The following is a 10,482-nucleotide window of genomic DNA, read 5'->3' as shown; positions in this document are numbered from 1 at the left end:
AGCAATATTCAGAGACATGTTCTTTCTCCTCTGTGAAGAACGACAACTATGACTGCAGCCTACAAAGAAGCTGCAACCGTGTCCATGTACTGTATGTCGTCTAAATCAGTTTAATTCTTTACATTCTGTTCAATTGCCCAAAAACAGACAATCTTACAGAGTACGTACGGGCTGTCTGAACGTGTTGCTGAAAAGTAAAATCAAGCAAGGCCCGAGTGTTAAAACAACAACCAAAGTTTATTATAAACACATGTCAACGATAAAAACTTAGGTTGTCAGTCAATAAGTCACAAGTGCGCACCACAGACGGACACGCACGTCGGCTATGCATAGATCGATAGGAGACACCGGGAACGGGCGTGTGACTGAGCCAATTCATTGCTGTTGTTGTGATACGTTACTAGCTTGACTGTCATGGTATTGGTCGCGCACGATCTTTGTCCACACTAGTGGGACACTTGGCAAAACAAGTTGGACAACGACCGAAGTAAAACTGTTCGCCAGTTGGCACCTGTGCCGCGAAGACAACGAGCGGAATAAAAACCGAATTAACATGGCGTGTTTCACTTGTACCGGTAACGTGGCGATGATGACTTGAGCACAGTTTTGCCTCGCTAGAAACAAAGACCAAACGGTTTCAGTGTTTTGGAATGAGTCTTCTTCGTTACAATCATGAGCCATCACTGTTATTAGTAGTCGTAGTCTGAATATGATGACATCATGTCGGCACTTTGTACCACGAAACCGTTTAAGCGTCGAGTCTAAGATGGCTTCCCGCGCGACTTTAGCTGCAGAGGAAAAAGTTACAATCATCGGATCTTGGCGTCACCCGTGCACAAGTGTACTGTATTGGAAAGCCGGTCGTGCATTTCGTTCACATCCTTGATATCCAGCGACTGGTCCATGTACAAGTAGTGGACTCTTTGGCACACTCGTACGATAGCCGTATGTGCGCTCGTTGTTAACTGCGAGCTACTAAAACGACAAGTGACATCAAATTCTATGAGACACCTATGACCTTGTAGTACTAGTAACAGGCAGACATCAACAAGTGGCAGAATGCTGATTTGTCTCGCTTGTGAGAACAAAGAGTGCACTCGTGCATGGACCTTAAACTGGATAGCAAGGACATGGAAAAAAATGTACAAAAGCTTTCCAAACGAGCTTCTCTTTGGCCCGTATGGTCATTTCATGTTTGTTCCCTGAATACTGTACTTTCCTGGCATGAAGTGTGTTAAAAAAAAACAAAGTCCTTTGTTTTGCTCTCAATCCATACTGTTCGCCCCCTCACCGGCGGCGTCGGGGTTCAGCCAGGAGCCGTCCTCCTCCACCTCCCGCGGCACCACCAGGAGCATCTCCGCTACGTCTTGAGAGAGCTGCTCGCTGAGAAACGTTCTGGGGTAAGAGCACCGAATACATGTCAGTGGATGTGATTTTTTTCGTCCAATCAGATTTCAGCCTGTGTGTGTCAATCTAATCTGCTCAGCGCCTGCGCAATCGGCAGTGCTGGCCCAAAGTCATTTTAACCGGAGCATTTTCCCGTCTTGATTGGTCGGTCAGAGCAAAACATGTTCCGGCCAACTTCCGCTATCAAAACAAAACTAGTCATCTGCACATTTTAATACATTTAATAATCAGCATCTTTGGTGATTATGATGTGCTTTATTTCAACATTTTATGCTTTAATTCTATTTTAGATAAATAACGTGAACTGGATAAATTCTATAAAAGTTCTCATCTCCTACAGGGAAAAACAAAGGTGTTTTGAATGCACACAATTTGACTTCATCAAGTGGTTGCACAAAATAAAATCATCGGTGTCAATATATCTACTCTCGAAAAAAAAAATAAAAAGTGTACGGATCCCGATTATTTTGTTTGATGCGACCACTTCATGAAATAAAAGAAAGTGAATTCAACCAAAACTGTTCTCGGCGTACCGTAGTTCCGTTTCCCCGCCGATGCAGACGGGACTCTTCAACTTGGAGTCCAGGTTGTAGTACTGCTCGTTGACTTGGCGGACGGCGAGCCAGTGGCGCCGCCGCAGCAGCGGCAGGGAAAGGATGCCGAGCGAGACGCACGAAGGAACGTTCAGGATGAAGCCCTGAACCTTGGAGATGCACAGGCTCTGGACCGTCCTGTCGGGTAACGGAAACATGACGCGCTCTCGTTAGGTAACTGCCTTCATATGCTTTACAGTGAACCCCCATGGGCAGTTCCATTATTCTGTTTCTGCCACACCCCCCTCGAAAAAAAAACAACAATATATAAGCGTTTTAGTAAGCCACATCCTGATCATGGCCAGTTGTGCCTGACGCATTCCAAGTGACGAGGCAGAAGTGGTCAATCGAAACCTTGTCCATCTAAATTTGGTCGGTTTCGTATTTCTGAATCCGAATGGGTTTTGGAGTAGCGAGGAATTCCGCCGCACAGCGACCTCAGCGGAATAGTTTAACAAGTGAAAAAAAAAATCCCTGATGTCCCGTCACATTTTCCCTCATAGTGATTCTTCTGAGCCACCTGCGTTTGTCCCACCACACGGCTGCCAGCTCCCTGCTCTGGAGCGCCGCCATGATGACGTTGACGTCATAGTTGCCCGTGCCGAACACTGAGCGATGTGGGTTGACCACACACTGTGGAGCCAGCCTACAAAAAAAAAAAAAAAAGGGAAAGAAAAACAAAAAATTCTGATTCAGTAATGAGGAATGTGAATTTCCATTCACCAAGCTTCCTTCCAGGATGCGGCCACAGTCGCAAACAGCTGATTCATTGCGATGACTTGTGTTCATCCACAGGCATTCTATGGTCGGGGTGGTAAACAAGGCAAGTGGACAATAACACGTCTAAAGGGTCACTTTGGCTGCGTGCCGACGCCCATAAAGTGACCACTTTTTTAAATAAAATGAGTCAACATTATTACTTTCTTATATTTCTTACAATACAATCTATTTTTCTTGATTCAAAACTTGGTCTTGTTATAGGGGGGTGGGAGCGAGAACGCATTTATGACATCTTCATTCCAAGAGAGACATTTCATTTGATATGTATAGTATGGGTTAACTTAGTTCAAAGTTGTCCTTGGAACGAACTAAAGACTTAAGTCAAGTTAGCATCGTATAACCTAATTGGCCGAGGTACCGAACGCAAATGAAACTTGATCACTTCACCCTAGGAGGCAGATTTCAAAGCAACGCCCCTATTACACACCGACACACACACGATTCACTGTTTGGGGCTTCGTTTGCGCGACTTCAAATGACATTAATCATGTTTTTTGATCACCGGATTGCAAACGCGTGTCCACACAAGCACAGGCATCATGAAATAAAACAGTATATCATTTTTCGCCGTACCGTTTGCAGATCTCGTCGGCCGTCTCTTTGGTAAACACCCGCTCCTGCAGCACGTTGTTGAGCGCGTGGATGGCGCACAGCTCCAGACGCTGCTTCTCGTGGAAAACGCCCCCTTCGCTCATGATTGTCGCAAAAATAACAGCAGGATTTTTTTTCAGGAACCCAACCAAACTAAAGTCAACCGCGTTGGCGCCTACATCAGCAGCACCGAGCTAGCTGGCCACGTTAGCTAGCAAACATGGCTATTAGGACGCCTACCAGGCTAACATCTTTTTTTTTAAACGGCGTGGAATTGTTTGGCTTGTTTTTCTCCAACGAGTGTGTCGTGTTGTTGAGAGCAAATGAAATAAGTTGATGACGAAGCGATTGTCAGCCAAATACAAGAAGGCGGTGTTATGCGCTTGACAGCTCCATCCAGAACCCGGAAGTGCTCACGCGTTGTTGTTGTCACGAGTGTTTCATATCATTCAAACAATACGTTTCCACAGTTTATGATTTTGCCCCCAACCCACGCATGTTTTTCTTTCTGTTTTTCAGAAAGAAAAACATTTTTATCCTCAGATTTTTCGAATTTGATATTTTTCTTTTGATCGGAGTAAATTTGCAACAATAAAAACATTACTCGGAAAAAATCTTCATGTGCAATACGCTTCCGGAAAAAATATTATAATTTATTTAGTAAAAAGTTGATTCCCAATCACCTTCCGTACTGAGAATACATTGTCCTCTTTTCCTTGGTTAAGGGATACGGTTACTTTTTTCTTATCATTACAAATGTCTTTCTGAAATCTCTGCACAACTATGTAATTTTTTTGGCAACTTTTACTCTGTTTGAAAACAAACATCTGGACTTTGTAATACCTCATCAAATGAAGCTCGTTACGTTTTGCAATAAAACATTAAAAATACTTGGTTATTGCAATTAAGTATTTTTCCCTTGCAATTATATGTGACTGTAATACGTACTTTTCGGACGACTTTTTCCAACTTTACAGACCTGCTTTTGTGATGAACTTCCTATTCCTTAATTTATAAAAATCGGCTTACTTTTAGCGTTTTTTTTTCAGTACATCACTGTTTCGTAACAGGGGTGTATAAAATTGACAGTGAAAATTATTTTTGACCATTTTAGTAAGTACATTTCATTATGTACTTTTCGTCCTTGTACTTAATTACAAAAGTTGAATCAGTAGTTCTACAAGTCATTATTTTACCTTAGGCTTAGGGTTTTTTTTTTGTTGCTGTTGTTTTTAAATAATTCTTAAGTACTTTGGCCTATGTCTGGTATGGTTACGGCCGTTTCATACCATCCAAAACAACACTTCCCATGGTTCCGTAATGAATTGCTGTCCTAAAAAACAGAAGTGAATTAACTTTGCTTATTTACTTTTTATCGAGAGGCACAGGCATCAGATTTTTGCCGTTGTGTAGGAGCGCCGCCCGGTGCCTATTCTTGGTTATCTTTTATTTCTTGTTATACAGCAGTTAGCAGCAAAACGTTATACTGTAGTCCATTACCGCTGCCTACTGTACTGCATTGTGAATTAGTCGAAATGCAAGTTGCTGAGGTGTTCTAGGATGCCCAGGGCAAATTGGCTAAGGTAAGCATCAGAAACAATAACGCTAATGAATTAAAAGCTTCATTAAATTGGAGCGAGTGTGCACGGAAGCGCATCATAGCTGAATGAGTTAGCTACCAGTTACTAGTGATAGCAAACATCATGCCATTATTCCAAGATTCCTGACCACGTATTCAACATTTCAAGGCGTAAAATTGAAGTTAAACCAGATATTAAATGAGCACCGCAAACGCAACTATGTCCTTGATCCAGTCTGTTTCATAGTTTGTAGCCACAGACTATTCCGGTGTTATTTTTTAATGGCCTGTTTCCTCTTGGAAGTAAAAAAACAACAACTTTCCACTCCGGTTCCCACTCCCGTACACACGAAAGCTATACATGTTGATATTTTGGAAAGTATTCAAAAACTAAACAATTAACTACTACTACTACTACTATTACTACTAATAATAATCTTCCCAGCGCCACAACGTCTGTCTACTGTACTTGTGCACCAGATATGCACAGGCATCTGTTGTGGCTGAAAAGGGTCTGTAAAGTAAGGAAACAAAACATAAAAAGTGATTATCTTTCACGTAATCAGGGACAAATGTCAATATCTTGGATCTATTCTGTGCAACATAAATATTATTTGCTGCAAGATCACTGAAACTGGCATTTGTTATTGATGAGGCTTGCTCTCACAGTTTGTGTGTTGAAATTCCTTCTAAATTTCCCGATACATACCCCGTTGTACATCGTCTGTACACACAGTATAAAGTAATGTAAAAACATCTGGTTTATTCTCTCCTTTGTAACAGGAATGTTTTCCTTTGTTATACCCAGAAAGCGTTTAATCCAGTCTATTTTAATAATTTCCTCGTTTTTTCGGGTTTGTTTCGTGTATTTTCGTTTTTCAAACGGACCAATGACAGATAAGTGTTAACCCTCTTCAAGCGGATGGTTGGGCTCTTGATAATGACGTGCGCTTTATGTACATTCTGATTGGTTGAATTCAAACAGCGCACCCCACTGCTACGATTCCATTGGGCATTGCCTCCAGGTTAACCGAGCGGCGTATTTTTGTTCCTGTGTCAACGAAAAAAGAAGAAAAGAACAGCAGCTCGTGAAAAACCAACAAGTTATTCCCAAATATTTATTTTTTTCGTCGTACATAAGCGGGAATTCCTCGTGTGTGAAATCTAAAATCCGCTTTTTTGAAATAACTCATTTTGAAAATGGTAAGACGGACGCCAACAGTCGATTGTACGACTAGTTTCTGTTAGCCATTAGCTTGTTTTGGTGTTTAGCTGTCGCCAGGCGTCCACCTTCCTTACTCCGATTCAGTCATATTAACACAAACGCTGATGTCATTTAAATATTCTGACGAATTCTGTTTTTAGTCTGGCGCGTGTCTCGGTGAGAAGAAGTACTTTACATCAAGAGTGTTACACGCGTTAGGGGTTTTTTTTTGTGCTAGCGTAGCTAACGTGACGTCTATTTAAAACCCAATCTGATGCTGCTAGGCTAATGCAAACGTTTACATTGGCTTCCTTTTGTCTTTAAACAACGACGGCAGCTTTGTGTACAGTCACAGTGATACACGTCTTTATAAATGATTTAGTCTCGTCAACAACCACCGTGAGAGTAAAATTTGACAGTTCGGTTTCAGGCAACGTTTATTAAATTGATTTTAAATATGCAGTGACAAATTGTGTACGGACTGTTCAAGCCTTTTAAAGGGTGCTTACTGATATATTGTTTGCTTGAGTTCTGTATTGTTGGCTAATTGTTTGTGTGTGTTTGTAATGAAGCTGGGTTACAATACAGTGAACCCCCGTTCATCACGGGAATACGTTCCACACCCACAGGCAATAAGTTAAATCCTGTGCAAGACTGATTTAACTTCTCTGACTTTCAACAGAACTCCAATGTGGAGAATTTGCCCCCCCACGTTCTTCGCTTGGTGTACAAAGAAGTTTCAGCCTTAGCCGCGGACCCGCCGGAGGGTATCAAGGTTTACCCCAGTGATGAAGACATAACAGAACTGCACACGGCCATAGAAGGGCCCGGTAAGAGGCCTTTCATATTAATAGTACTCAAGACTCAAGTACACTATTACAGTACCTAAGGTTGATTTGCTATTGCTGTGTCTATCTTTTCTGACTTGCTTCTCTCTCGATGATGTAATTTGTGATTGAGCCCATATCATCCACGTAATCTGGCTCAAAGTGGCCTTCGTAAGGTTTTAAATTTGTCTTGGTGCGGTGTTTGCCGACTCAGCTTATTGACTGGCGGGGTCGACTTGATGTGATGAATTGTTTACGCGTCCACAGAGGGAACCCCGTTTGCCGGTGGCGTGTTCCGAATGCGCCTGGTCCTCGGTAAGGACTTCCCCGCCGTGCCTCCCAAGGGGTATTTCCTCACCAAGATTTTCCATCCCAACGTGGGCCACAAAGGCGAGATCTGTGTCAATGTCCTCAAGAGGGACTGGAAGGCAGAACTCGGGCTCAGACACGTCTTGCTCGTAAGATCTACCGCCTGGTCTTTTCTTCACTTTCTCCCCCTCGCGCGGTTTCTAATGGGCCCCAAATGTCTCCCCCTCCTCCTCACAGACAATCAAATGTCTCCTTATCCACCCCAACCCGGAGTCGGCTCTCAATGAGGAGGCGGGGCGCCTACTCCTGGAGGACTACACGGAATACGAGGCCCGCGCCCGCCTCCTCACAGAGATCCATGCCATGACGGGGCCCGGCTGCTCTTCGGGGACCTCGCAGGACCCAAACGACGGGCCGCAGCCCAAGAAGCATGCGGGAGACCTCGGCAAGCGGGCGGGATCCGGCGCGGCAGCTGTGCCCGCCGCTCTGGGGAACGGCGCCAGCGGACCCAGCACGACCGCCAGCAGTAGTAGCGGTAGCGCCGTTAACAACATAGTCGTCAAAAAGAAAGCAGATAAAAAGCGCGCATTGAGGCGACTTTAATGCAACATTTTCAGCTTGTGCGTGTGTGCGTGCGTGTGTGTGTGTGTGTGTGGGTGGGTGTAAATACAGATATCCAAGTTCCTTTTTCATTTTATTTTCCTTCTCAACCACGATCCAGACTGTCCACTTTGTACCATAGCGTTTGACTTGTCAGAATTAAATTCCAAATGAAAATATTAACATGTAACGGGTCTCCCCGCTTTTAAGACACACAAAAAAAGACGCATTGCGTGGATTTTCAGAATGAGCTAATAATGTATTCAGGAGGATTGATATTCCGATTCAGAAAACTTTATTTATCCCCGTGGGGCAATTCGATATTGATCTCAAGGTTGTATTAGGATGCTAAGACAACTCTGGGTTCCTGCACATCCTTGAAAAGGCATTGAATCTAAGAATTGAAAACAAAGCCGCAATTGGCATCAGAATGTCTTCAATCAAACGTTGTCCGGGCTTCCCTGCTGAAGCTGCTGCGCCCACGTCCTGACTTTGGATCAGCGGAAGAGAATGAATAGTCGTCGTGGATGCTTAAAAGACTGCGCGTTAAATGACTGAAATAGATACTTGTCTTTAATGTTGATCTGTGCTTCATTTGCCTTAACTTTTGCAGAAGCCAGAACCGTGTGTCTATATGTATCTATATATCGATCCATGCATTTTCTCAACCGCTTCTCCTCACGGGTGTCGCGGGTGTGCCGGAGCCTATCCCAGCTGTCTTCCTCAACTGGTCGCCAGCCAATCGCAGAGCCCACCTTGACGAACAACCATCCGCGCTCACAATGGGGGGGGGGGGACCGGAGTACCCGGACAACACAAAGTCCACACAGGAAGGCCGCAGCCGGACTGAAACGCTGCACCGTGAGGTGGACGCGCTAAACGGTCGACCGCCGTCATATCTTGAAAACAGCAGCTGATGTTTATTGTCATACAGATTCATTTATTGTGAGTTTACGAAAATGCTGGTAACCTTGGAAGAAAAAATGGCATTTTAAATCACAATATTGAAGAGGCCGGGGGGGGGGGGCGGATTTGCAATTCAATTATTTCGCGCTGGTTGAAATAAGTGTTTGAAAGTGTCTTTTAAAAACACACGAGAGTGTCGAGTCTACTGAGCAGAATATCCGGTCCAGTGTGCAGCATGACTGTTTTGGATGAACACAAAAAAGACCCCCGAAGACGTTTCTGGACGGCGTGTGGTTTCCTCGCCTGCAGGCTGGCTTTCATTTCCCAACGAAACCGTCCATCTCTGCTTGAAATTGGATAGAAAAGAGTATTTTGAAGAACGACTGGACCGGATGTGCAAACTGCAGGGGAGGGGGGGGGGGGGGGCTTTTTAGGTCACTTTGACATTTTCCCAAAGAAGGCACAAATGAACAATGTAGCTTCCGGTTTTTTTTTTCTTTTCCTTTTCTTGTGTGTGTGGTTTTAGTCTTGTCAGGGAGTGGAGCTGCTGCAGCACGTCAGCGAGTGGTTTGCTTTGCGTTCTGAGGCTCAAATCTCCGCTCTGGCCCTTTTGGAGCCTTTTTTTTTCTCTCTCTCACTGTGCCGGTTTTGTAATAAGGCGACTGCGTAGGTTTCATTGAAGACTAAATCACAGGTGTCGAACTCAAGGCCCGGCCCACCCACCACATCGTTGTTTTTTTTCCCTCCCCCCATCTCGCTCTCTTGTGGCTCACCAAAGAAAATGGTGCGGCTGCTTTATGTTTTCTTGCTAACCGGACATTCCATCCCCAATTACAGTTTAGTTTTTTTCCCCCCAGTCATTGTAGATATTCTAACCATTTTTTTCCCCTCACCAAATCCCTCCCAAGAGTTCTACAGTGGGTGTATTCAAAGTCTACACACCCCAGTTCAAAACCTACCCAGGCTTTTGTGAGACCCAAAAACAAATGAGTTCAAAACGTTTTCCATCATCAATGTGACTTGGATCTTTTTGAGAGTGATTTGATCTTATTACTGGGGATGCTTTCAAACTCGTGTTAAAAGAGAGACGGTGTACCCGCCAAGATTTCAATTGCTTCTGATTAGCCCCCGTGCCCCAGAAATCTTTGCTGTTTTCTGACACGTTGTCTTGCGTGCTAATAATGGACTGCTATTTGGAACTGTTCGTAATCCCCCTCCCCCCCACACCTCATCTTAGACCCAATTTCCAGCTGGATTCGTGAACTGTCCTGATTATCACTCAGTATTAGCACAAAATGTTCAGCAAAGGGCCACCAAAACAGCTGAACTTTATTTGACGTTAATCAGAGGCACTTTGAGTGGTGGCTTGTGTGTCCCGACTCCCGTTGAACATGAGTTTGAATATCATTGTCTTTATTTTTTTCTTTGGGGTGGGGGGGGGGGGTGTATACTTCCACTGCTTCAATATTTTGCTGCCACTGTGATTTCTACTTTGAAGTCGGCACACCCGCGATGGAGGATTCATTTGGTTACGGTTGTAGAAATCGACCATGTTCCGCCGACGCCAGTTATGTTTCGGTCACCTTTGTGTTTCCAGCGCCAGTGAAAGCGGCGTCGCCGTCTCATTTTCTGACCGAGTGAACGTACACGACGAGCTCGTCGCCGTTCACATTGTTTATCGTCATC

At 44.2% G+C, this 10,482-nt stretch overlaps 2 protein-coding genes across 2 annotated transcripts; one reads left to right on the top strand and one right to left on the bottom strand.

The window, feature by feature from the left end:
* Positions 1–218: 218 nt before the first annotated feature.
* On the bottom strand, positions 219–3,797 carry josd2 (Josephin domain containing 2). The gene is made up of 4 exons (XM_086114044.1): positions 3,354–3,797; positions 2,521–2,646; positions 1,941–2,138; positions 219–1,395 (listed from the first exon to the last, which is right to left on the bottom strand). Exons 1-4 carry the CDS (start codon positions 3,473–3,475, stop codon positions 1,266–1,268), a joined length of 576 nt encoding a protein of 191 aa, XP_085970170.1. The 5' UTR covers positions 3,476–3,797; the 3' UTR covers positions 219–1,265.
* Positions 3,798–5,547: 1,750 nt separating this feature from the next.
* Positions 5,548–8,168, top strand: ube2s (ubiquitin-conjugating enzyme E2S). The gene is made up of 4 exons (XM_086114043.1): positions 5,548–6,153; positions 6,837–6,984; positions 7,249–7,439; positions 7,528–8,168. Exons 1-4 carry the CDS (start codon positions 6,151–6,153, stop codon positions 7,891–7,893), a joined length of 708 nt encoding a protein of 235 aa, XP_085970169.1. The 5' UTR covers positions 5,548–6,150; the 3' UTR covers positions 7,894–8,168.
* Positions 8,169–10,482: the final 2,314 nt, after the last annotated feature.

Source organism: Hippocampus guttulatus, chromosome 6 (assembly GCF_054856545.1).
Source record: "Hippocampus guttulatus isolate MCC_2025c chromosome 6, RoL_Hgut_1.0, whole genome shotgun sequence".
Lineage (NCBI taxonomy): Eukaryota > Metazoa > Chordata > Actinopteri > Syngnathiformes > Syngnathidae > Hippocampus > Hippocampus guttulatus.
The sequence above is the reverse complement of the archived record's forward strand: the minus strand, read 5'-3'. Positions and strand labels throughout refer to the sequence as shown.

What these genes read in the sequence shown, in the direction of transcription:
- ube2s (XM_086114043.1), top strand. An exon ending in CACGGCCATAGAAGGGCCCG is followed by an intron (nt 6,985 to 7,248) that starts GTAAGAGGCCTT and finishes ACGCGTCCACAG; the next exon opens with AGGGAACCCCGTTTGCCGGT. An exon ending in GGCTCAGACACGTCTTGCTC is followed by an intron (nt 7,440 to 7,527) that starts GTAAGATCTACC and finishes TCCTCCTCACAG; the next exon opens with ACAATCAAATGTCTCCTTAT.
- josd2 (XM_086114044.1), bottom strand. Translation starts at nt 3,475, where the DNA reads ATGAGCGAAGGGGGCGTTTTCCACGAGAAGCAGCGTCTGGAGCTGTGC. An exon ending in GTGTGGTGGGACAAACGCAG is followed by an intron (nt 2,139 to 2,520) that starts GTGGCTCAGAAG and finishes GTTACCCGACAG; the next exon opens with GACGGTCCAGAGCCTGTGCA. An exon ending in GGCGGGGAAACGGAACTACG is followed by an intron (nt 1,396 to 1,940) that starts GTACGCCGAGAA and finishes CTCTTACCCCAG; the next exon opens with AACGTTTCTCAGCGAGCAGC.